The sequence below is a fragment of the Quercus suber genome, unplaced genomic scaffold (assembly GCF_002906115.3).
Source record: "Quercus suber isolate HL8 unplaced genomic scaffold, Cork oak 2.0 scaffold_170, whole genome shotgun sequence".
NCBI classification, from domain to species: domain Eukaryota; kingdom Viridiplantae; phylum Streptophyta; class Magnoliopsida; order Fagales; family Fagaceae; genus Quercus; species Quercus suber.
Window position 1 is genome coordinate 912,843 of NW_027069630.1, and position 27,049 is coordinate 939,891.

The 27,049-nt window shown below is 36.2% G+C and overlaps 1 protein-coding gene and 1 long non-coding RNA gene across 2 annotated transcripts; one reads left to right on the forward strand and one right to left on the reverse strand.

Moving 5' to 3' along the window:
* Positions 1-7,722: 7,722 nt before the first annotated feature.
* LOC112002169 (protein FAR1-RELATED SEQUENCE 5-like) lies at positions 7,723-8,568 on the forward strand. Its single transcript, XM_024034326.1, has one exon. The coding sequence runs from the start codon at positions 7,723-7,725 to the stop codon at positions 8,566-8,568; it is 846 nt and encodes a 281-aa protein (XP_023890094.1).
* An 8,835-nt stretch (positions 8,569-17,403) lies between these two features.
* Positions 17,404-19,558, reverse strand: LOC136069440 (uncharacterized). The gene is made up of 2 exons (XR_010630671.1): positions 17,873-19,558; positions 17,404-17,782 (listed from the first exon to the last, which is right to left on the reverse strand). It is a non-coding gene; the product is annotated as an uncharacterized LOC136069440 (long non-coding RNA).
* Between the last annotated feature and the right edge of the window lie 7,491 nt (positions 19,559-27,049).

Genomic DNA, 27,049 nt, shown 5'->3' on the forward strand with positions numbered 1-27,049 from the left:
GTCGTCCACGTGGTAATTAAGGCCACCTAGCTCTGACATGGAACTCGATTCTCTGAAAATCGAGTTTTAATAGGGCTTTTTCAAATTAAACGCCTAGCTCACAGTCAGTCTCCACTCTCACTGACTCTCTCTCGTCTTCTCTCACTCACTGTTTCTCTGTCGCCCACCGAAGCTCAGCCTCACCTCAGCCACTCTCTCTCCCTCACTCACTCACTGCATTCTCTCCCTCATCGTCTTCTCTGGCTCACCGTGTTCTCTGTCGCGCACTGAAGCTAAACCTCACCTCAGCCTCTCACTCTCCCTCACTCACTCACCGCCTTCTCTCCCTCATCATCTTCTGTGGGTCACAGTGTTCTCACTCTTAGATTCCTCGACTTCGCCAAAAGATCTGATAAAGTCACAGCAACGTGTACAAAGCTTTGAGTTCCTTCACCGTCTCCTCTCCACTCTCGCTCACTCTACTCGGTCTCACAAAACTAAACAAAAAGGTGAGTTGCTTTGTACAAAGTTTACTGTTTGGTTGCTGAGAAACAGTGGGGATTTCGAATAGAAGTGTTAAAAATGCTTTATTGTTTTTTCAGTTTGAATGGTTTGTGGGTTTGATGATTTTTGTTTTTTTGTGGGTTTTGTTTTTGTTTTTCAGTTTGATGATTTGTGGGTTTGATGATTTTTGTTTTTCAATTTGTTTTTTTGTGGGTTTGAAGTTTATTGCATTTTGCTTTAACAAAATTGATAGAAATTGATAAAATGGGCTTTAACAGAGTTAATGTCCTGAAGAGGTATGATTTATTTAGACAACAAATGAACTAATGAACCAATATGAGTAACAGTTTGTGTCATCCAGGTCAGGTTGGTAGAACCATAGGAGTAATTGAACATTTTATGTTTATATGCCAAAGCACTACGGATCCATGCAGTAGGGCGCTTAGGCAAGTTGCAGTTAATCAAGTAATTTGTTAAACCAATTTTTGAATAATATTTCAACATCCAACATGCCTTGAGCATGAAATATACTAGGGCCTTTTTTTCTAAATTAAAAAGGGGTAGGGGCCACTAGTATTTGGAAGACCCTGACTGGGTGTAACTACAGCAGTACCTCCCTGCTGAGGAACCAATGATTGAGAAGCCTAGACGGGGGAGGGTTATCATAGGTTCTCCCTCAGGTGGGTTCAACCATAGCTTAACCTCAGCCCCACCAGGTTCCAGTAATAGTTGATATAGGCTGATTAATAAGGAATCATAACAAACTTTGGTAACCATACTAAACGTTATTGAACAAAATAATCCTCACCTGCAAGAATCTGCTGTACTTTGATATGCTAGATTCACAACAGTCCAATATGAATTGCAGTGCTTGTTCCTCTATTTCAGGGTATCTTAGATCCTTCTTGGTGGTATTTTGATTTGATGTTGCAGCAGCCATCTGGAATAAATATGTTTGAGACAGGTTAAGCAAAACTGAAATTTTGATTTATAATTAAGAAAGTTAAACAGTCAAACCTCTTCAAACTGTCTGCTTATACTTGGAGGGCTGACAGCTAAAAAGGCAAATGCCATTAACTCCATTGGCCAACCAGTTATTTGTATAGGAAAACACTGAGATCTGTTAAAAACATATACACTTTATTCAAATGTTATCATTATATTAGAAGAGGGAACAATCACTTACAAATGTCTAATTTCAGTTGTAACAGAAGATAACCAAATAAACATAACAAAAAGGTTCTCAATAGTCATGTCAAAATTTGACAAAATTTTTGATGTTATCTAAACTGATAAATCAGGTTTTCCGGCAACATAATCCCATTAGGTGAGTCCCACTGCCATTAGCATCCCTTTTAGTACTTGAGCTAATCCCTCATTTTTTTTTCGTCCATCAAGCTTAGGAAATGCTTGAGAATGACTAAACTAAAGAAAGATTTTTTTTTTTTTTTTTTTAAAGGACTGGAAACTTTGCCATTGACCTATAAGGCACTTACCCTGATAATTCATACTTCCTCAGAGCTTCCAGCTTCTCCTTATAACATTTGTCTGATTTTTTAAGTGACAGTGACAATTCAACTGAATCACTTGGGTTGGTACCCTCTTTCGGCACAAATCCGTATGATAGCAATAGCTCTCCATTAGACTTCTTGCCATATGAAATGAAAACCTGCGGAAAGTGATAGAAGGATTCAAACATATGGTTCCTGCTTTAGATGGCATATATCAACTAGTCATGTACCTCATCATTGGAGATGGGAACCGAGGCATGGACAAGGTTTCCAACTGTCCCCAATTTTCTGTACAATTCATCTTTAAGTTCCTGAAATTGAGCTTCTTTCTTTGCTGTCAATTTCTTGTTCTCTTTCATATTCTTTATCGTTTCAGTTGCATCTTCTCCTGCCTTTTGAATTAGATGAGATACTCAATTTCACAACAGAAAACTAGAAATAATGGGGATTTAGAATGATATTTTTCATGCCATGTTGGGTCTGATATGGACTAACCAAGTCCCTATTTTTGTGAGAGAAGACGAGAGAGAGTCAGTGAGAGTGGAGACTGACTGTGAGCTAGGCGTTTAATTTGAAAAAGCCCTATTAAAACTCGATTTTCAGAGAATCGAGTTCCATGTCAGAGCTAGGTGGCCTTAATTACCACGTGGACGACCACGTCAGCGCTAGATGGCGTCTACGCGAAACTCGAGTCTCAGAAACTCGAGTTCCATGTGGACGCCACATGGAAGCACGCCAGCTTAAACTATGAAAACCGAGCATCAAAGAGTCGAGGTATGAGCGCACAATTCGAGTCTCTGAGACTCGAGATGCTATTAAATAATATAGTTTCTGAACCAGGCCAACTAACTATATAGTTGGGTAATTATGGCTAATTACCCATTTCGTCCGTTTTTTAAGTGCCTTTTTTTACTATGGGGGCAACACACAGTCTTAAGGCCTGCTTATATGTGTTTAAAAATTGAAAATTGTTGTTTAAAATTTTTTGTAAAAATACGTGTGAATAAAAAAAGTGTATAAAAATATGTAAAATATTGTTTAAAAATTAAAAATTGTTGTTTGGAAACATTTACCAAACACCCCCTTAATTATCTCTTGATTGAGGCATTGTACAAAACTCACTCAGCTAAAACTACACATCTATACTTAACATAGTGTTTTACATCTGAAATTGTGCGTAACAAACGCTTCCCAAAATTTTCAAACAAGAGATTACTTTGTACTCTCTGATGCTGCTAACAGCGTTACCCAATCCCAATCTCTGTGTGACAATGAGTACTATGGGCACAAACTTGGTCTCTAAAGATGGAGGCTTTGTCCTGGGGTTCTTAAAGTATGGGAAATTCCAATAACTATTACTTGGAATTTTTTACAACAATATCCCAATTTGAACGGTTCATAGTGCTTAGTGATAGAGGTGGCAAATAGGCGGGCTGGGTTATAAATAAGTTAGGTGATTAATTACCCATTACCCATTTAGTATCCATTTGAATAAATATGAAAGGGTAAATTGCATATTACAACCCTAAAGTTTAGGAGTGTTTAGATTTTATATCCTAAAGTTTGGATTTTAACCTTTAGAGTTTGAAGTTTTTGAATTTTACACTCTAACGTTTCAGAATTTAGATTTTACTCTTAAATTTTATGGGTATTTGGATTTGGGGGTGTTTAAATTTCACACCTTGAAGTTTTAAATTTTGAGGCATAAAATCCAAATACTCCTAAACTTTAGAGGTGTAATTTGTAATTTATCCAATATTAAATAACCATTATTTACCCAACCCATTTAATCACTCAACCTGCCCATTAAACCCATTATTTTTTTTTTTTTTAGAGTTTTAACCTGTGGCGTTTATTCTTGATGATAGCTCTTTATCATCAAACCAAGACACCAATCAGTTTTTTGTGTAGGGCCTGTAGGCGAGGATTGAACCCCAAATTTCTTATACAACCATAAGAGACTTTACCAGTTGAGCTAACTAGAATCCACAAGCGATTATTTGATTTATATAAATAATTACAAGTACCATTACCAAGAACTTATTATAAAACTACCACACTCAAAAGAAATTTACCGAAATTCCCACTCTATGGATCAAAGACATCAAATTAAAATATAGCCTCAAAAAATTAATAAGAGGAATGAAAAGGAATATAAAAATATCCAATAAAATTTACATATTCTGTGATTTGGTTGCCAAGAAAAATTTGTAAATCAAATTTTGTAATACCCACTGTGCGGATCAAAGACAGAATGGAAATCTAGCCAAAAGGATTTAAAAGGAAATTAAAAAAAGATCCACTACATTTCACATATCGGTTGCCAAGAAAAATTCGAAAATCAAATTAGTTAATCATTATTAGATTTCGAGAGAGAGAGAGAGTTTACTAGATTTCTCAACAAAACCGTTTACTTACTAAATTTCTAAGGAAGCATGATTTGTTAGTGATGAGGTCTGAAAAATCACCAATGAATTACACGTAGCTCACACGCTCCAAAAATCACCTGCACAGCAAGAAAAAGAAAAAACCTACAAAGAGCACCGGTGTGGTACCAGCCAAATACCCTCCGAAGGTCAAGTTAGAACCTTTTACAACTCCAGAGTACTAGAGAGGGTCAATTATGCGTACCTTAATTTGTGAGGGTATTAGGGCTTTTATAGTAGTCAAAAGTTAACCTCTTTTACTTGGAGTCGAAGTCCTTTTCTTTATAGAGAAGATCTTCGTCAATGTACGTAATCTCTAGAACCCCCTTTGCATTAGGCTTCTGTTTAAGATTTTATGATAATGGGCCGCAAGTATTCCCATCAAGAGGTCCCAGTAGGCCCATGGCCAATCAGTCCGTTCCTTTTTCATTCGTCCACTCCGAATCCGTCCTCAACAGGTCTTGCACATAACAGGCTCGTCTACCTTTCAGCCCATAAACAATAATCGGCCCGTTTTGTTATACTAGGTATCGTAGCCGTACATTTTTCCCCTTTTAGTTAGATTTTCTCAGCAACTAAACAAACCAAAAAGGGAATCTAGCCTCAACAAATAACCAAACAAAGTGATACAAAAATGAACCTCTTTAATTCTCTCAATTTTGATTCAGACTCAAGATTCTTACTGATGGTTTCATGGTGAGTGTGGGTTTGATCTCAAGAGACAAGCCACTTAAGTGCGGCAGTGGAGAGATTCCGGCGACTTCTCTATCCACATCAAGCATGAGCTCAAGAATTTTAGATCATAACAAACACACTTGTTCTAAGAGAAAGAGATGATTAGAGGAACTAGATACTCTTAGGAAATGTTTGGTAATTGGGAAAATGAGAAGAAACTCAAGAAAATCAATAAGAAATTTTCTAGTTAGGGTTTAAAATTTTCTTTGGAGAGGAAAGGTGGCAGCTGTGTTTTGTTCCCTTAGGAGCTTAGGGTTCATTTGGTTGGAGGAGTGGAAAAGTGGGAGGATAGAAAATGGTGGAAGGATGGAAAAATGTAAGGAAAGAAAAGATTTTAATTTCCCTCATTTTAATTTGGTTGAGAATGAAAAATTGGAGGGATGGAAAAAGTGAGTTTGTATAAATTTACTCATGTACCCTTGTTAAAAATGATGCCCAATTAAAACAAAAAATGTGACAAACAACCAAAAAAAATGCAAAAAAAAAAAAAAAAAGCAAAAGAAAAAAAAAGAATATTAGCAACATACATTTAAATCAAAAGAAAAAAAAGAAAAAAAAAAAGGACAGAAGAGACAACAAGGGAAGAGAAAAAAAGAAGAAGAAGAGGAGGAGGCAACGTCTAGGAGGAAGAAAGAAAAAAAAAATGGAGGCAACATCAAGGAGGGGGAAAAAAAGAAATAAGAAAGAGGTGAAGAAGAGCAATGAAAGCCCATGTGCAAGTGCACAAAGGCATTTTTGTCCATTAAACAGCCCCATTTTTTCCCTTCAGTTTTCTCTCCATTTTGGGGAGAAAACATTTTAGTGGGCCCAGAAAGAAAACACTTGAGCCCCACAATTTATTTTCCTTCCTCCCACCCAACTAAACACACTTTAAGAAAGTTTTCCTTCTCATTTTCTCTTCAAAGTTTTCCATCAATTCTATTTCACCTCTAAACAAACACAATCTTAGGGTTAGATTTTTTCTTAATCTTCTTATTTACATTTTTGTTTTTTTTTTTTTTTTTTGGTGATTTACATTTTAGACTTTAATTTAGAAGAGGTGGAAAAAAATTAATATGGGTTTATCCATTAATACTCATTAACTAAATTACCCAAATAGGTCTTTACCCATTTAACTCAATAAATTAATTGAGTTGGGTCAAGACTTATCCAAATTAGGTAGGTTACGGTGGGTTCATGGATATGGATAAAAATTACCACCTCTTCAAATATGGAATATTGAACACTAAGTCAATGCTCACCATTCCATTTCTTTGTTGACCTTTCTTTCACATATACTAGTGCAAAAATAAGGATCAGGAAAAGTGAGTAAGTTACCAACTACAAAATATGTGACATCTGTGAAAGAAAGTAATGTGAATTTTTGTTCACAACAAAATGTAGAATTTTCAAAGAACAACTTGCTCAAGTTAATGCATGCATGACCCTCTATATCCATTTTTCTTTTTTCTTTTTTCCTTCTTGTTTTTTCTCCTCCACACACGTACCCACTCTTCTCTGGATCCAGATCCTCTCCATTTCCCTTTGAAATGGAGAGTGTCCAATTCACGGACAGGATGTTTTTGAAAACTATCAAGGGTAAAAAACGTGCCACGTCAATTAAAATGTAAACACACACTTAATTGTGGTTAAACACTTAAACTAGAGCGTTGTTTAACTCAACTGGACAAATTCTACTTAAAAAAAAAAAAAAAAAAAACCCTTTAGGAGGGAAAAGTGAAAACCAAACGTGCGCGTTCAAAAGCTTCAAAAAACACGTTCAAAGGTTTAGAGAAGAAGTTCAGAGAACATCTCTATTTCTATCTTGCCAAAACAGAGGTATATCCATAAATCTTGTTTATGCTTATCTTATTTGATGTTTGATCATTTTTCTGCATTTATATTGTTGTCTTGATGAGTTTATACTGTTGTTTTGGTGGCTGGATGCAAGTTAGAGTCTATCTGAATTTTTATTTTTAATTTTTTGGGATAAAGATTGAATCTTTATAATGGCTGGATGATTCTTGGAGTCCATCTCATTTTTCTGCATTTATATTGTTGTCTTGTTGAGTTTATATTGCTGTTTTGATGGCTAGATGCAAGTTAGTCTATCTGAACTTTTATTTTTAATTTTTTGAGATAAAGATTGAATCCTTATAATAGCTGGATGATTCTTGGAGTATCTTTTTTATTTTTTTGAGATAAAGATTGAATCTTTTTTTTTTTTTTGAGATAAAGATTGAATCTTTATTAGTGTATGGCATATTTGATTGCCTGGTCTATCCACACCAATGGTCCCTGTTCTGCCTGGTCTATTTCCCCTTTGATTGCTAACATCCAAGACTTGGCTATGTCTTTTGTTTCTTGCAATTTTAGTTGGATTGGTAGATGTCATAACTCTACTGCTCATTCAGCAGCCAAATTTTCCCTTGCTTCCAATGACTCTTTCATTTTTAATCTGGCTACTCTTTCATTTTTACTCTGTCTCATTTTTTTACATCATCTCTGTTTTGGTCAATTTTACTCTGGCTACTGCTCATAGGTGAAAGTTATAATAAATTTAAGGTCAATTTTTTCTAGGGATAATGATGGGAATACATGTTCCTTCTAATGTGCCCATGGAATCTGCCCCATTTAAAGGGATGGAGTTTGAAGCAAATGAGATTGCATATGATTTTTATAATGAATATAGCAGAAAGGCTAGTTTTATTATTAGAAAAGAGTATGTAAATAAATGTAAAAAGACTGGAGTGGTTACTTCAAGGAGATTTTTGTGTGTGAAGGAGGGAGTTCGAGGCAAAGACAAGAGAGATCAGAATACAAAGAATCCACGAGCAGAAACAAGATGTGGTTGTGAAGCACGTTTGGTTATTGTACTTAATCGAGATAGTAAAAACTATGTGGTGAATGAATTTATTGCGGAGCATAACCACTATCTCCACCTCCCATCAACTGTACACATGATGCCATCACAACGAAAAGTGGTTGCAACTCATGCTATTGAAATTGATTTGGCACATGAATCGGGATTAAGATTAAAGCAATCTTATGAGCTTCTTAGTAAGCAAGTTGGTAGATATGATGATTTTGATTTTACCAAGCAAGATCATAAAAACTATTTATGCACTAAGCGAGAGAGATACATAGAGCATGGGGAAGCTGCCAGCTTTGGAAGATATTTCAATCATCAACTTAAGGAAAATCCTTCATATTATTTTGCTACTCAACTGGACTGTGAAGAGTTGATTACTAATATCTTTTGGGCTGATGCAAGAATGATCATTGACTATAGCCACTTCAGTGATGTAATAATGTTTGATACAATGTATAGTACAAATAGAGATGCAAGGCCACTTGGAGTATTTTTGGGTCTCAATCCCCATAGAGAAACTGTTGTATTTGGAGGTGCACTTTTATATAACGAAACGAATTAATCTTTTATATAGTTATTTGAGACCTTCTTAGAAGCAATGTCTGAAAAGAAGCCAACCTGATGTCGCGGAAGCCTGAAGAAAAGAACATATGATGCTCTCTTGATGGAATAAAAACTAAACTATTAGTTCCTGGTAGTAAACCTCGAATCCACGAGAGGTTTCCCTGAATCCACAAGGAGATAAAACTGGAATCCACCAAAAGAAAATTTGATAAAACGTCTGTGTTTATTGATAATAGTCTAATTTGCCTCTGACGGCTACAAAACATATAAATACTGAGAAAAGACGTTTAAAACCCTAATTCACACTAATTAAGCGATTAGGTGACAAATTACTGAATTTTACCAAAAATGGCAAAATTAAATTAAATGTAGAATCATAAACTACTGACCTTAAGGGTCATCCCAAAACAGACAGGACCTTATTCTGACTTTTAAACTAAAAGTTATTAAGGAAAAACAAATATTACTATAAATAGCAAAAACACTGTTTTCGGGGCCTTAATGAAGGAATTTGCCTAAATTTTGGTGGCATTCATGGCATGTCATCAATTTAGATTAGAATGCTATTTCCCATCAACCTGCCAAAATTTCATGCAATTCTGACATTGTTACCACTGATGGCCCCTACTAGCACCCCCATTTGATCTTGCATTGTGACTTCCTGTGCCTCTGCTGCTCTAGGAAGGCATGTGTTGTCTATTCTACATCAATCCCCCCTACTTGAAAAGAACTCAACCCCGAGTTCCCACTATTTGGTTCATCAGGAGGATGATAATAATAAAAGTCAGCAACATTAAAGGTAGAAGAAATGCTCATGTCTGGAGGAAGAGCAACCACATAAGCATTGTTGTTGATCTTCTTAGTAATCTGAAATGGCCTATACTTCTTGTCCTTTAATTTGTTGTAGGTACCAACAGGGAACCTCTCCTTCCTAAGATAGACCAGTACTAAATCCCCAACATTGAAGATCTTCTCTTGCATGGCCTGAATACGGTCAGCCATATTCTCTCCTGCTTGACTCACTCCTGGAAGCTCAAGTAAAGATATCAAGTCCAAAGCATGTTTTGGGGGCCCGCAGTAGACAATGGCAAATGGAGACTTACCAGTGCTTCTATTGACTGAGTTATTGTATGCAAACTCTGCTTGGGCTTCTCGCCTAAGATACACTGGAGTAGATTCCCCAAAATGCGATTAACCACTTCTATTTGGCTATCAGTCTGTGGATGACTAGTGCTGCTGTAATTCAAGGAAGTGTCAAAACGCTTCCACAAAGTCCGCTAGAAGTGACTAATGAATTTGGTATCCCGATCAGAGGTGATGGACTTTGGCACTCCACGCAAACGCACAACTTCTTTAAAGAACAGATTGGCCACTCGAGTAGCATTTGAAGTCTTCTTGCATGCTATGAAATGGGAAATCTTCGAGTACCTGTCAACCATAACAAAAATAGAATCCATACCTCGCTGAGTTCGAGGAAGACCTAGTATAAAATTCATAGACAGATCCTCCCATGGTGCTTGTGGAACTGGCAAAGGCATATATAAACAAGTATTCTGAGATTGACCCTTAGCAGTTTGGCAGATTGGACACTTATTCACATGATTGCCAACATCCCTCTTGAATTATGGCCAATAATACCTCTCTTCCACTAGTGCTATAGCCTTATCTCTGCCCATATGTCCACCCAAACCTCCACCATGCAGCTCCTTAATAATCTGCTCCCTCAATGAACTTTTACGGATGCATAATTGGTTACCCCGAAAAAGGAAACCATCTTGGATGTACATACTATTGACAGCAGTATGAGTTTGTTGACACTTACCCTAAATATCACCAAAATCCTCGTCATTCTCGTATAGCTCCTTGAGGCAATCAAACCCTACAACTTCAGTACGTAGGGTGGTCAACAATAATGCTCGCCTGCTGAATGCATCTGACACCTTATTGGTGACACCAGACTTGTGCTTCAAAGTGAAATGAAAGCACTGTATACAACCTAGCCACCGAGCATGCATCCTGTTAATGCTAACTTGACTGTTGATGTGTTTTAATGCCTGATGATCCGTATATAATACAAACTCCCTCTGAATCAGTTAGTGCTCCCAATGCTTAAGAGTCTGTACTACAGCAAAGAACACTAGTTTATAGGCTGACTATTTACTTTGATTTTCACAAACTTTCTCACTGAAGAATGCTATTGGTCTGTTGTCTTATTAAAGAACAACACCTATCCCGACCACAGATGCATCACACTCCACCTGAAACACCTTATCAAAGTTAGGCAATTCCAAAACCGAGGCTGTGCTCAACTTTTCCTTGATCAAGGCAAAGCTTTGTTTTGCCTCTTTTCCCTATGAGAACCTCCCGTTGTTGAGACACTCAGTGATAGGGGCTACTATGCTACTAAAATCTCAAACAAACCACCAATAGAAGGTTGCTAGCCTATGGAAGCTTTGCACATCACTCACTGTCTTTAGGGTTGGCCACTCTTTGACTGCACGGACCTTGTCCTCATCAACATGAATCCCATCCGCACTGACCACATACCCTAAGAATAGCAACTTATCAGTCAAGAAGTTGCACTTCTTCAAGTTGATATACAACTCATTGGCCTGCAACACTGCTAATACTTCTCTCACATGATTATAGTGGGCTGCTTTTGTCTTACTATAAATCAGGATATCGTTAAAATAAACTACCACAAACTTTCCAATAAATGGTTTTATTACCTGATTCATAAGTCTTATGAAAGTGTTGTTAGCATTGAACAATCTGAAAGGCATTACCATCCACTCATACAACCCCTCATTTGTCTTAAAAGTTGTCTTCCACTCATCTCCAGGTCATCTGAATCTGGTGATACCCACTCTTGAGATCCAGCTTGGTGTAACACTTGGACCCAATCAGCATATTAAACATGTCAACTAGTCGGGGAATAGGAAATCGATACCTGAATGTGATCTTGTTGATGGCTCGACTGTCCACACACATACACCAGCTCCTATCCTTCTTTAGTGTTAACAATGCCGATACTGCACATGGACTCATACTCTCCCTGATCTACCCCTTGCTCAAAAGCTCATCCACCTACCCCTGTAGAATCTAACCCTCTTGAGGGTTCATCATTTAATGTGGCAGATTTGGTAGACTAGCTCCAGGAGCTAAATCAATGCAATGTTGGATGTCACGCATTGGTGGTAAACCTGCAGGCAGCTCTTCTGGAAAAAGCTCTTCAAACTCCTTGATCAATGGTTCAATTGCCTCATGTATCTCAGTAACCTTCTTTGGCTCACCATTTGTCACCACTACCGCATATACCTGTTTCAACTCCTTACAATCCCTTTCAAACTCATCTTCATTGTTCACTATGAGGAGTGCTGGCTTCTCTTCCACTTTAGAAACTTTGGGTCTATTGCCTTCCTTAATAGGACCAAGGACAATTTTTCTGCCATTCTTAAAAAAAACATACACATTATCCTTACACTTATGAGTAGCATCTACATCATACTACTAAGGTCTACCCAGTATTAAATGACATGCATCCATTTCAACAACATCACAAACTATTTCATCTATATAATATTTACCTATAGAAAAAGTAACACGAAATTGTTGAGTAACAAGAGTTTTTGTACCTTTCTTAATCCAACCTATCTTGTATGGAGAGGGATGTTTTTCTGTTTTCAGTCCCAGCTTGGTAACCAAACTCTTCGACGTAATGTTCTCTACACTGCCACTGTCTTTAATCAAATCACAAACCCTTTTACTGATGGTGCATCGTGCTCGAAAGATCTCATTCGCTGATCACCGTATTCCATCCTTGGTGTGAGTAACAACCTCTGAATCACCAAAGACTGCCCTAATGGCACGCCTTCCTCATCCTCTTGGACCTTATTAGGATCACAGGCATACGGATCCGCATCATTATACACCTTTTCACCCTCTTGTTCACCTTCTACCTTGCCCTCTTTTACCACCACCAGATTCACTGCGGCTCGCTTAGGGCAAGAACTAGATCGATGTCCTGGTTCTCCACACCTGTAGCACTTATTCCCATTTGGCCTAGCATAGGGGTTGGCGTTCGCTATTGGCTGGGCTGCGAAACCTGCTGCTGCCACTGTGAATTGGTTGACTCCACTATTCTCCCTAACCACTGGTTGTGATCGTGGTGTAAACATGGACTGTTTACCTTTGTTGGCAGTGGAACTAGAGGACTCCAAACTGCGGTTGGAAAACTTCGAACCTGCCCTGAGATCTTGATATTCTATCTTCTTGGATAGGGTTACAGCCTCATTCAAAGTATATAGGGTTTGTAAGGATACTTGATCTCGAATGGAAACTCGTAACCCGTGTACAAATATGGATATCCGTTGAGCTTCAGTCTCCTCCAAATCATTGCGATTCGCCAAACTATCAAACTCCTCCATGTACTCATTAATTGTCCGAGTACCTTGCCTACAATCCTAGTACTGTCTGAACAACTCCTGCTGGTAATCTGGTGGTAAGAATCGATTTGCCATTCATCTTTTCATTCTCTTCCATGATCGTATTGGAAGCTTTTGTTCACGAGTATGATTTAATTGAATACGATCCCACTAGGTAGATGCTCCTCCCTTCAATTTGTAGGCAAACAAACACACCTGTTTGTCATCAGCTGTACCCATATAATCGAAAAACTTTTCCACCTCACTGACCCAATCCAGATACTCTTTAATGGAGACATTACCATTAAAGGATGGTAACTCTACTTTCATCTGATAGTCCCTTTGCTCCTAATAATCTCGGCCATGATCCCTCGTAGGACCACGATGATTTCCAAGGACTCTCTCTGCATACTCCTTGTCTTCACTATCTTCTTCGTTGTAGTCTTGCTGCCTATTCCGGTTTGGACCACGATGGGGAAGGCCACACACTTGATTATCATGTCGCTCTTCGTCATCACGATTAGGGTTTCGGTTAAGCAAGGTTGCAAGCGCTGCTTGAATCAGGTCCAGAGGCTACTGGGTTGAATCATGCAATTGTTGATTTTCATCACGAAAATCAAGGAACTCATCCCTAGTGAGGACTGGTTTACTGACGTCGTCACCGCTGTCATTGTTGTGGTGGTCACCGTCTCGCCGGTTAGCCATCAGACCAGGGTAAATCAAGGCTCTGATACCAACTGATGTCTCGGAAGCCTGAAGAAAAGCACACACAATGCTCTCTTGATGGAACAGAAACTAAACTGTTAGTTTCTGGTAGTAAACCTTGAATCCACTAGGGGTTTCCCTAAATCCACAAGGAGATAAAACTGGAATCTACCAGAAGAAAATTTGATAAAACGTCTGTGTTTATTGATAATAGTCTAATTTGCCTCTAACGGCTACAAAACATATAAATACTAAGAAAAGACGTTTAAAACCCTAATTCACACTAATTAAGCGATTAGGTGACCAATTATTGAATTTTACCAAAAATGACAAAATTGAATTAAATGCAGAATCATAAATTACTAACCTTAAGGGTCGTCCCAAAATAGACGGGACCTTATTTTGACTTTTAAACTAAAAGTTATTAAGGAAAAACAAATATTACTATAAATAGCAAAAACACGGTTTTTAGGGCCTTAATGAAGGAATTTGCCTAAATTTTGGCGACATTTATGAATGAATCTGGATCAGAACGCCATTTTCCATCAATCTGCCAAATTTCATACAATTCTGACACTATTACCCCTAATGGCCCCTACTGGCACCCCCCTTTGATCTTGCGTTGTGACTTCCTGCGCCCCTGCTACTCCAGGAAGGCATGCGCTGTCTGTTCTACATCACAATCACTATTTTCACAGATTAAGATGCAACAATGTCAACTGCAATAAAAGTAGTCATGCCTAAGACATATCATGCATTGTGTAGTTGACATATGTGGCAGAATGCTAAGAGACACTTGGGTCATTTACTCACATGTATTTATGAGTATGATGGTAAAGATGAGTTTCTTACAGCTTGGAATGAAATGCCGGATAAGTAAGATGTTCATGAAAATAAATAGCTAATTGATCTATTTAAATTGAAGGAAAAATGGGTCCAAGCATATGTTAAGAGAACTTTCACTGCAGGAATGAAGACAACCCAGCTTAGTGAGAGTTTCAATGCTGACTTGAAGGATTGCTTGCATACTGGTCTCCATATAGTAGAGTTTTTCACTCATTTTGCAAGAGTTGTCAATCAAAAACGAGATAAGGAGTTAGAAGCATAATATAACTCTAGACATAAATTTCCAAGATTGAAGCTCTAAAGCTCTCTTATGCTTAACCAAGTAGCAAAAGTGTACACGCCTACGTTGTTCGATTTATTTCAGACAGAAGTTGAAGAGGTAATGGCACTTTCCATTCTAGAATGCAATGTGAGTCAAACGCATAGTTATGTGGTTGGAGTTTTCAATCAATATGGAAAATATGAAGTCATGTGGAATCCATTAGATGAGACTCTATCTTGTAGTTGCAGAAAGTTTGAGTCATTTGGTATTTTATGTAGGCATGGTTTGAAAGTTCTTGATGTATTGGATATCAAGTTGATTCCTAATAGATATATCATGAAGAGGTGGAGAAAAGATGCAAAAGATGGAAGCGAAAAAAATTGCACAACACATAATATTAAGTCGGATACTTGACTGGAATATGTAGATTGGTATCGAGATTTATGTCCAAAATATATTCAATTGGTGAATGAGGCATGTGAAACTAAAGAAGGCCATAATATTCTAAGCTTAGAAATTGCAGTTTTGAAAAAAAAAAAAAAAACTTTGTGACCTTCGGAATTGCAAAGCTAATGTAGAAGAAAACATCATTAGGCCTTCCACTGATTTTGCAGACAAAGAAGATCAATTATGTACTTCGATTATGATTGTACCAAAAGGGATAAAGAAAAGGGAGATTTATTGTAATAAAAAGCGTAGGACAAAATCATGGATAGAAAAGATGCCGAATCCAAAGGAAGGCACATCAAAGAAGCAAACAAAGAAAAGAAAAGTGCAGAAGGTAATCTTCTAAATTATCCTTATTTTCACCATTCTATTTTATTTTTACACATTAATATAGTATACTATTATTGTTGCTAAACAAGTACAATTTTTATAGGAAATATATGCACATGACATCATGGCACAAAAGAAAACTAAGGATATCTCTTCTGAAAGTATTACTAGTTTTACACAACTTTTAATGGTAAAGATATTTACAATTATATATTTTACTTTAATATTAATAATAGTTTAGATGCATGATTTGATAATTTTAATGCTAAGCTTGTGATATGTGTAATGTGTAATTGGTTTCTTTTGTAGTCGGCTTCTACAAGTTTTGCATCACATCAGGAAGGCTCATCAGCAAGTTGCATTAGCATCACATTTAGAGAGTATATCAAGTGTTGTAGGCTCCAATGACAAAATTGATGGTGCAGGAGGTCTCTTGACTCAAGGAAGTGTTGCAAGTAGAGGTCCCTTGACTCAAGAAAGTGTTAGAAGTGGATGGAATGAGATGGTTCATAAAGTTAAGCCATTTTTCTAGTTTAAGATCATGTTTTATAATCTATGACACATGTTGAGATTAAGTGCTCTTGTTTTGTAATTTTCCTAGTTTAGAACTGGAGTTTTGATGGTCCAAAATTTGTTTTGTAATTTCCTTTTGTTACCAAAGAGCATATCTATGTTTCTGTAGAAGTTGTTGTTTTCTGNAAAAGTTGTAGATCTCTATGCTTGCTAGGTGTTCTATATTCTATATTAATGTAATTGTTGCTGCCACATGCTAAGATAGTTTTGATTAGATGAAAATTGCCAAATCCCTCTGTTTTTATTAGCCCTTTGAATATTTCCATATACTATGTGAATATATACTCTGATGTAATTTCCTTTGGTTTGGGCAAAAAGAATTAGAATTTATTTATTTATTTAATAATTCAGTATTCATTGAACTAAGAACATAGTTCATGCAAACCCAAAACTAAGCTGACCCTAAGGCTGGGAGCCAGGAAATTCAAACCAACAATACACAAGTGAACAATCTAAACAAACTTAAGTACCAGAACCAAGCCTTCCTTAAATCAAGTTACAAAATATACAAATTCATCTAAGTATGTATGTAGAGCTTACTTCCTTAAATTGGGGATTTATTGCTAGAAAGTGAGGATTGTTTATATACTGAAATTCATTCGAAGCTCATTATAAATGTGATTTTGGGTATCCTTGTTTACCTGCCTAGTTGCATAAATCTATTGTAGATTGGGATATAAGTTTCTTGGTAATTGTACCTTTTTTTTTTTTTTTTTTTTGGAGGAACTGGTAATTGTACCTTTTTGTATACAAACCATGCTGTAGAGCAAAATTGACTAAGGCTGTGTGAAACATGATAGCTTTTGTGTGTCTTTATTAGCTTTTGTGTGATGATAAGACTCAATTTCTCTAGATTCTTATAAATGTCAATTTGTCTTCCTCTTACCCCTTGTGGAAATTTCATCATCACAGTCAGCTGTTATTGTAATCGATTTTACAAATTCCAAGATTTTGAGGATGTTGCCAATTGATCCAACGAAAAAGAAAACTTGTACTCGTCACATTTGTGATGGAGATTTGGTTATAGTCTATGAGATGCAAGATAACATTAAGGCTGTTAAAGTCTGTCAGGCCTTAGTACTTCGGAACCAACTTTCTGCAGAAGTAGTTGTTTTCTACATAATTGTTTTGCTATTAGAAGTGGATCAGTTTCCCACTTTCTTTTACATTGCTCAGCTAATCTATGTACTTGGGTTGCACCCCTATGAGTTACTTGGCATTACAATCAAAATTCAATCCAACAGAGTTGACAATAAGAGAATTTAATATATAAAAAATGAACAAATTTTATTACAATGTACACTTTGATCACATACAAGAACTCCATTGAAATAAACACTTTGATTATATGATTACAATAACATGAAACTTCTACAATTGGTGTGCTTATTGCTTGACTATACATTCCACCTCTTGCTTCTTGATTATACATTCCATCCAAAGTCTACAATTTTCAATCTTAGCTTGATCACTGCGACTTGCCTTGTGTTAAACAACTTGTCCCATCTCTTGGTATGAAAGTATGATGCTTCTTTGTTATGTAAGTTTTTTTGGTATCAAAGCTGTGGGATGTATCATAGCTCCAAAGGCCCTTCCAACTTACTGATGATTAGGATCAATGAAACCTACAAGCAATATTAACAAATAAATTGCTAATACAAGAACCAATCTACAAAAAGCCAATATTAACAAATCAATGAAACCAATAATAGAACCAGTCCAAAAAATTATGCAGACTTTCCAAATGGATAACCAAAAGGCCAATACAAGAACCAATCTACAAAAAGAGAGGCACAAAAAATAGTTAGAAAATTCAATTATTCTTCCTATAAGAGCTTTAAAATTCAAATACCAACCACAAAAGGGTTCTCAACAGTTCAGATTTTTGAAAATCGAAAATTTCATCTGCCTCACCCTAAAAGCTAGTGTATATAAGCAGCTAGCCGCCAGTAAACAAAAATCTAGCCATAAGCTGAATGTTTTCTTTTACAGTTCATCATCAAAATACAATTATGTGCATTCCATTCCTACAAAGGACAATTTACACACACCCAATTCTGCACTCAGTGGCAAGACAGGGAAAATAAAGAGACATTCACAATACATTCCCTAAAACCTTTCATGATAAAGTGAACAATTAAAAATAAAATCAAAATCCATGCAAAAGCACAAACATTTACATAACAGTGAGACCAAAAAAATACCCACAAACCAAAAAAATGGAACCAAACATTCTAATAACCACAACATAAAACACACAAACAGAGATTATATATATATATATATTAAGAGACCCCAATAAAAATTTTAAGCGTATAAAATAATCCCAATTCAAAAGAAAATCAAAAACCCCAAGAAAGCACTATCACAAAGCAACAAAAAGGCATACAAACATAGATAGATTAGTTGATTTTTTTTGGCGGATGAAGTTGGAGAAGATCTTCTGCTTATAGTGTTTGGATAAAAGCTTGGAGCATAAAAGCTTGATCAAATCGTAGCCTTAGCGCAGGTGGTAGTGGTGGCACCGTGATGGTGGGGCCAAAAAGAAAGTCGAACCTTGGAGAAGAGAGAGAGAAAGAGAGTTTGAAATATTTAGATGAAAATCTTTTGCTTATAGTATTTGAGTAAACGCTTGGAGCATAAAAGCTTGATCAAATCGTAGCCTTGGCGCAGGTGGTAGTGGTGGCACTGTGACGGCGAGGTGAGAGAGAAATGCAAACCTTGGAGAAGAGAGAGAAAGAGAGTTTGAAATATTCAGATGGGTTTGGTGAGAGAGAAACTGTTAACTGTGGTTTGAATCCGGATCCTAGAGTTTTACATTTTAATTGGTGTGACACGTTTTTGACCCTTGATAGTTTTCAAAAAGATCCTGTACGTGAACTGGACACTATCCATTTCAAAGAGAAATGGAGAGGATCTGGATCCCTCTTCTCCTATGTATCTACTTTTTTTGTTTCTCCTTCACACACAAACCCTATTCTTTTGACTTCTCCTCCTCCTCTGTGCTTACTTTTATGTTTTTTTTTTCCCCTGGATAATTTTGGTGCCACATAAAGTGACACAACTTGTGCTTCAACTCGCCACGTGGGGTTAACTCTCTACCACTTACAACTTGCCATGTGGGCAAGTTGTGGCACAAGTTTTGCCACTTTATGTGGCACTAGCACAACTCTTTTTTCCTCTTCGGCTCACTTCACACACACACAGAGCTGGCCATGATCTTGTGGTTTCTCCTTTGTGTTTGCATTTCTGTTTTTATTTTCTTTCCTCTTCATCTCACTTCACTCACACACACATCCGGCAGAGAGAGTTGGCCTTTGTCTATCTTTGATTTCTAATGAGAAGAGAGAGTTTTTTCTGATGAGAAGTGAAAGAGAGAGCGAGGAAGAAAGGAAAACTGAGGAAATTCAACCAGGTGATTATTTTAATAGATAAAAATATTTGAAGGTGCTACAGTAAATGCTACAGTATTCTCTACTTCAAGTGAGGTATTATAGCAACTCCATTCCAAAATATAGAGATAGAGAAGCTGTTAGAGTGAGTTTTTGGTGTGTTTGCTCTACAAAATTGGCTTTAGAGCTCCAAGAACAGAAAGCAATGGACATGTTTGCTTTTGTGTTTTTGAGTTCCAGTTTATTTCTTTTCTACTTTGTGTTCTCTGATGCTGCTGACAGCATTACCCAATCCCAATCCCTCAGTGACAGTAAGGGCACAAACCTAGTCTCTAAAAATGGAGGCTTTGTCCTGGGGTTCTTCAATACAGGAAATTCCACTAACCGTTACTTGGGAATTTGGTACAACAATATCCCGGTTAGAACGGTTGTTTGGGTAGCAAACCGGCACAAAATCACAGACTCGTTTGGCGTGTTGAAGTTAAACAGTTCAGGAAGTCTTCTTCTTCTCAGCCAGAATAAGACTATTGCTTGGTTGGCGAATTCCACAAAAGAGGCAGGGATTCTGGTTGTTGAGCTTTTAGATTCAGGAAATCTAGTATTAAGAGAAGAGAATGAAGAAAACCCATGAAGATATTTGTGGCAAAGCTTTGACTATCCTTCTGATACATGGCTACCGGGGATTAAGCTTGGATAGGACTTAAGAACTGGTCTCGAAAGGCACCTAACTGCATGGTAGAGTCCAGATGATCCATCTCCTTGAGAACTGAGTTGTGGGATTGAACTTCACAATTACCCCGAGATAGTCATGAAGAACGGCTCCAAGAATTATGACCGGACTGGCCTGTGGAATGGTATTGGCTTCAGTGGTGCAATAGGGGTATAGGCCAACCAAGTTTATGACTTCAATTTTGTCTCCAACAAGGATTAGGTATATTTCATATACCACACGTTTAAAAATTCTGTAATCACAAGAGCAGTTGTGAACCAAACTTTGTACTTGTACGAGCGCTACATATGGATCGAAGCAGATAAAAAATGGATAACGTACATTTTTCAACCACAAGACAAATGTGACAGTTATAATTTATGTGGTGCTTATGGAAATTGTATCATTGTTGAGTCACCTATCTGCCAGTGTATAGAAGGATTTAAGCCTAAGTCAACAGAAAGATGGAACCCAGACGACTGCGCTAAGGGATGTGTACGCACTACGGAATTGAGCTGCGAGGATAAAATAAAATTGGATTTGTTAAATTTGTTGGGCTCAAGTTGCCAGATACCACGTATTCTTGGGTGAACAAAAGTATGAATCTTAACGAATGCAGGGTCCAATGTTTGAACAACTGTTCTTGTATGGCTTATTCCAACACTGACATTAGAGATGGAGGAAGTGGCTGCGCCATCTGGTATGGAGATCTAATTGATATTAGACAGGTTGCAGCTAACGGGCAGGATTTATATATTTGAAAGCCAGCTTCATAGAAAGGTATTGGCCTATTGTCTTCGTTGCTCTTTAATTCGTATTTTGAAAGGCCTTTTTTCTTTTTTTCTTTTTTGGTGTTTGTGTTTGTGTGTGTTAGATACAATAGAATTTCGACCGCAAGAGATTTTACAAATTAAGCTAGTTGAAATCCACAAATCATTTTTTGTTGTACCATTTGTTCTAAAAAAAAAATAATTGTTGTACCATCATTTTTTTCCATTGGTTTTATGGCATTAAAGTCTGCTGCATCTAAAATATTTTCGCTTTGCTATTGCTAAGTCAACCAGGAAGACGTGAAAGACAAGCAAAAGATGAAGGTGATAGTTGTAGTTGCCATTGCCATTGCCGTAGTTTTTGGGGTGCTCTTGATTGCCGACAGCATTTGGCATTTGCAAAAGAAAAAACTTCAGAGGTAATATTACTTTCTTTGACCAACTTTGGAAAAAATATCAGGGTAAACTAGAAAAATTGCGTTGGCTCTTGATTGCTTTTGAGCAAGTCAAACATGTCACTAGTCCACGATTGTGTTTGGTAGTCAAGGTTCAAAAAAATACAAGAAAATTTAGGATTCCTACAAATTTTTTCTATCTTAAGAATTGAGATATTAAGATTTTTTTTTTGTGTGTTTTTTTTTTTTTTCAAATCAAATGTTGATGTTTTAATTCCTACATTTTTAACTCGTGCTCAATTAGTCCTACCGTTATTTTAGTAACAGAAATAGTCTATGTGACACATAAAGTGCATAGGTGGCATGTTAATGCTACTGAATAATAAAAAATGAAAATGCTAATGTTATAAGCTATCTTACAATTTTTTTTACAAACTAATGATGTGGTGAAAAGTAATTAATAAGTGAATAAGTGACATTAGTGATTATTGACATTAAAAAAATGCCTCNAAGAGAAAAATTACACCACACTATTTGGAATGAGGCACGGCACTCAGTCCCCCTTGCGCATGTATCTAGCCCAATATCTGAGTCAATTCATATTAGCCCATTAATCACCACAATTAAAAAGAATAAAATAGTATTTCTCCTTTTCAATGTGGGATTAAACAATTCACTAACTCCTCATCTTCCATATTCACTCTCATATCTTTACATTTATGTTGTAATATTTATTCATTTCAATTTATTAATATTAAAATGCTCTGACACTGTTTCTTGTCATTATGCAAGTAGCATAGTGAAGAGAACAAGGTTTCCATCTGGTGATGGTTAAAATGGCTTATGATCAATTTATAGTTTCGGTTGGACTAACGTGCATTCAATCCAAACTAATTAGTTGGAGTTGCCATATTCTAATTTCTTCTGTATAATGTGAAACTCATCTTGCTCTTATCAGAGAAAATGAAGAACAAAGGGATGATAGACCAGAATATTGATGGCCAAAGTGAAGACCTAGAGCTCCCATTCTTCAACCTAGCTATCATAGCTATTGCCACTAACAAATTTTCAAGCAATAACAAGCTTGGTGAAGGTGACTATGGACTCGTATATAAGGTAACTCTGATAGATCAATTCCCATCATATTCAACATCAATATAATCTTTGCAAATGTGAGTTTTTAGGGTACACTAGCAGATGGACAAGAAATTGCTTTGAAAAGGCTTTTATGAAATTCTAGACAAGGATTGAGTGAGTTTAGAAATGAAGTTAAGTCGATAGCCAAATTACAGCACCAAAATCTTGTTAGGCTTTTGAGCTATTGCATTGAAGGAGTGGATAAAATGTTAATCTATGAATACATGCCCAACGGAATCTTGGACTCCTTCATTTTTGGTTAGAACTTCTCAAAACTTAATAATTTTTGGCAAACTTCATGACAATTTTTTTATTGTTATTTAAAGAAATTTCAATTTCTTGTTTCATTGTTCAAGTTGGACTTAGCGTTAACATAAACAAGAAACTTGACAAATCAAATGAGATCTAATATTTTAGGTTGGTCTATGTGCTTCAAAATTATTTGTGGGATTGCCCGTGGGCTTCTCTATCTTCATGAAGACTCTAGATTGAGGATTATACATAGAGATCTAAAAGCAAGTAACATTTTACTTGATAGTAAGATGAACCCAAAAATTTCTGATTTTGGCATGGCTAGGACCTTTGGTGGAGATCAAATTGAAGGAAATACAAATAGAGTGGTTGGAACTTAGTAAGTATTCTTTAGGTGAAGTTATAATATTGATCTCTTAAGTTTGCCTTGTGAACACAATTGGTACCTTCAGTTTCAAGCGAGCGCTATCAGTCCCTCAAGTTTAAAAAATGAGTGTTGTTAGTGTTATTGCCTATATAGCTAACTGAACAATGATGTGGCATCTTTAACTAAGTTGGTCCAATAAAAAGCAACCACTTCAATTAAAAAACTATAAAAGCTCCAACTCACCAAAAATAACAAAAAGCTATTTTTCTTTCTCTATTCACTTCAAAATCTGTGGAGTGTTGTGGGCTGTACTATCTCCCTAAAGCGATTTGAACCCAAAGCCAGCATGAGCTCGAGTGTACGCAAACATCTCTAACAAAGAGATGGAGGAGTCATCACCTAGTTGCAAGTCCAAGAACCAAAGAATGACTTCATGAAGGTGTACCTACCAGACTAAGTCGGGAGTTAGGGTACATGATAGGAAGAGGTGGAACACCCCAAGCTTGCACAGCATAGCTAGCCTTCATATATTGTTACTAAATCTGAGATTAAATAGAGCTCATATAATAAGCTATAATGAATGAACGCTTGTATCTAAAGGCTAGAGTTCAAAAACGGATCATGGGAGGAGCAAGCAAGCATGTGAATAAATAAATATTAAGACATGTAAAAGGCACCTAATATCAAAATCGAGTTAAAAATAAAAATAAAAAAAATTCTGGAGCCCTATAGTGGCGTTTTGTAACTGAACCTCCATGAACTCGAGTTATAAGTAACTTTTTTTTACTTTTTTTTTACCTATAACTCAAGTTCATGGAGGTCGAGTTACAAAATGTCACTATAGGTCCTTAAAACGTCACTGTAGACTCCTTAAAATCACCACTATAGGGCCTAACTCAATTTTGAGCAAAATCGAGTTTTAAAAGAATGGCATTTTCCTAATTAGTTTGGGAATGTGGCAAAAGGCTATATAATTTGGGCAAAAAGGGCATTGGCCAATTTTGTCCTCCAAATAAGTGAACACAAAGTGCAAAGAAGCAGTCAAGTGTGTTTGTGTATACCCAATCATGTGAATGCATAAATGTACAATAATGTAGATATCAAACAAGAGTTGAATGTTAAGGATGGTGAATGCTTAAGGGTATGTTTTTTTGGAAGGACTTTAGGGAGGATAGAAAATTTAGAAGGGAAAAGTGGAGAGAAAGAAGTTTTAGTGGGTATTTGGTTGAGAGGGAGAGAGGAAAAAAAGTGGTGAGGCCTAGGTGTTTTCTCTTGAGCCCACTAAAATGTTTTCTCCCAAAATGGGGTGAAAACTATTGGGGGGGGGCTGGAAGGGAGTCTGATTTGCTTGATTGTCGAAAATGCTTATGTGCAGTCAGCTTTTTCTTCTTCTCTAAGCTTTTGCTTTCCAAGGCAGTAAACATTGCCTCTTCTTTTCTTTTTCTTTTTTATCTTTTTTTTTTTTTTCTCTATTGCTTTCCTAGGATGTTGCCTCATTTTTTTTTTTTTCCTTTTTCTTTTGATTTCGTGGGGTCATGGGCGCAATAGTGCTTTGTTTTGTTTTTCTTTCTTTTCTTTTTTTTTTGCGTGTAACTAGATATGATTTTTTTTTAATTAATTTGGGTGATTGCTTTTTTTATTTTTGGTTGTTTGTCACTTTTTTGTTTTAATTGGGCATCATTTTCTAACAAGAGTATATGAGTGAATTTATATAAACTCACTTTTTCCATCCCTTCACTTTTCCATTCCCAAACAAACAAAAATGAGGGAAATTAAAATCTTTTCTATCCTCTCACTTTTCTAACCTCCCATCATTTTATATCCTCCTAATTTTTCACCCCTCCAACCAAGCGAATCCTAAGTCTTATGAAGGATGGAAGAATTAATTGATGTGGAGTCTTCATTAAATCATTAATGTTTTCCTTTATTATACTAAAGTGGATTTCATTCTTCATTGATGATCTTGCATTCTTTAATGAACTTCCCACTTTCCTTAAACCAATTTAAATCTAGATATTGTAGTCTTCTAAAAAAGAAGTAAGAGGTTTTCTTATTAGATTCTTAATTCAAATTCAAATAGGATTTAAGTTAAAGTTAAAAGATTAATTAAACTTCCTCTTGAAAATTACCTAATTAGTCTTTGATCAATTAAATTAGGATTGACTTGTATTCCGAAAGTTTCCATTCTATTTTAAGTCAAATCAATTTAATCAATTTTTTCTGCAAAGTTAATTAGTTCTCATTCCAACATGTCACATCATCATATTATATTTAAAGAATAGACATACCACAATCAGTCAATTTTAATACCCATTTGAAAATCTAACTTAACTGTGAGTTTATTGAGATGTTATTATATGTATTATAATGTATTGAGTTTTAAATAAAATATGTGGTATAAAACTCACTTTTTACACCACTAATAAGAGATTGCCTCATTAGCTTTTTACTTCAAACTCAATACATCCTACCACATATAATAATATCTCAATAAACTCATAGTTAAGTTGGATTTCCAAATGGGTATTAGAATTGATTGTGGTTTTGTCTATTCTTCAATATGTAATATGATGATGTGGCATATTAGGATTGAAGGGGTAAAACTTGGGTTTTACACCATATCCTTATATAATTTAATTTTAATAAAAAAAAATGTCAAAATCTGGGTTTTGTCCAAGTAGGTGTATGCTAAATGAAATTGGCACAAACCAGATTCTTCAGGCATATGCACCTAGGCTTCGTGCCATTTTCCAAAAAAGTAATTGGAAGAAAACCCTAATTTGTCAAGACCCAACATATGCCGAGTAATAGACATGTACGCCCGTCATTTCGAGCATATGCCACTTTGAGCAGATTTACAATTTTACATAATTTTGTAAGAAATGAAGCAAGTAGCCAATGAACAACATGTTATCACACACCATCATTACTTCAAGGACGAAAATCATGAAATAACATGTAAACATGTCAAAGCGAAGAAAAATAATTAAGATAGAGGATATGGATCATGGGACAGATTCATACCTCAACCTTAAACACCTTAAAAGGGATGTGTTTACTAATTACCGCAACGATGTGTATAAAGCCACAAGTCAAGACAAATTCATCCTTGAACGTCTTGGGAGGCAAAAGTCCTTTCACAAGTGTGTGGGCAATGAAGTGATGGTGAATGCAATTGAGAATCAATGAGAAGGAGATTAGTTTTTCAACAACTATATGTTAGAAAACTAAATCAAATGATCACTAAAACTGTTCTTGCACTCTTTGAAGCTAGGAGGCCAATTTTTCAAGTGATTTTGCTAGAGAAGTTTTTAGGCCCTAAGGTTTCAATGGGATGTGATGTAACGGAAGCCTGAAAAAAGCACACACAATACTCTCTTTGATGGAATAGAAACTAAACTATTAGTTTCTAGTAGTAAATCTCGAATCCACGATGAGTTCCCTGAATCCACAAGGTAATAGGTCTGCAATCCACTAAAGAAAATGTTTATTAATAATAATTTGATTTAGCTTTGGAGGCTACAAAAAATATAAAAACAAAAGAAGTAAGACCCTAGGACGATTAGGAAACGTCTGAAACCCTAATTTGCACTAATTATGAGATTAGGTGGCAAAATACCAAATTTTACCAAAAATGGTAAAATTAAGTTAAATGCAAAATCATAAACTACTAACCTTAAGGGTCATCCCAAAATAAGCGGAGCCTTATTATGACTTTAAAGGTAAAAATTATTATAGAATTGAAAATTACTAAAAACGGCAAAATCACTGTTTGCGAGGGCTAAATGAAGGAATTTTCCAAAATCAATGCACACTTTGTGGCAAAGCCACAATTATTGATCAAAAGACCATTTCTTTCAACCTGCCAAA

What these genes read in the sequence shown, in the direction of transcription:
- LOC112002169 (XM_024034326.1), top strand. Translation starts at nt 7,723, where the DNA reads ATGGGAATACATGTTCCTTCTAATGTGCCCATGGAATCTGCCCCATTT.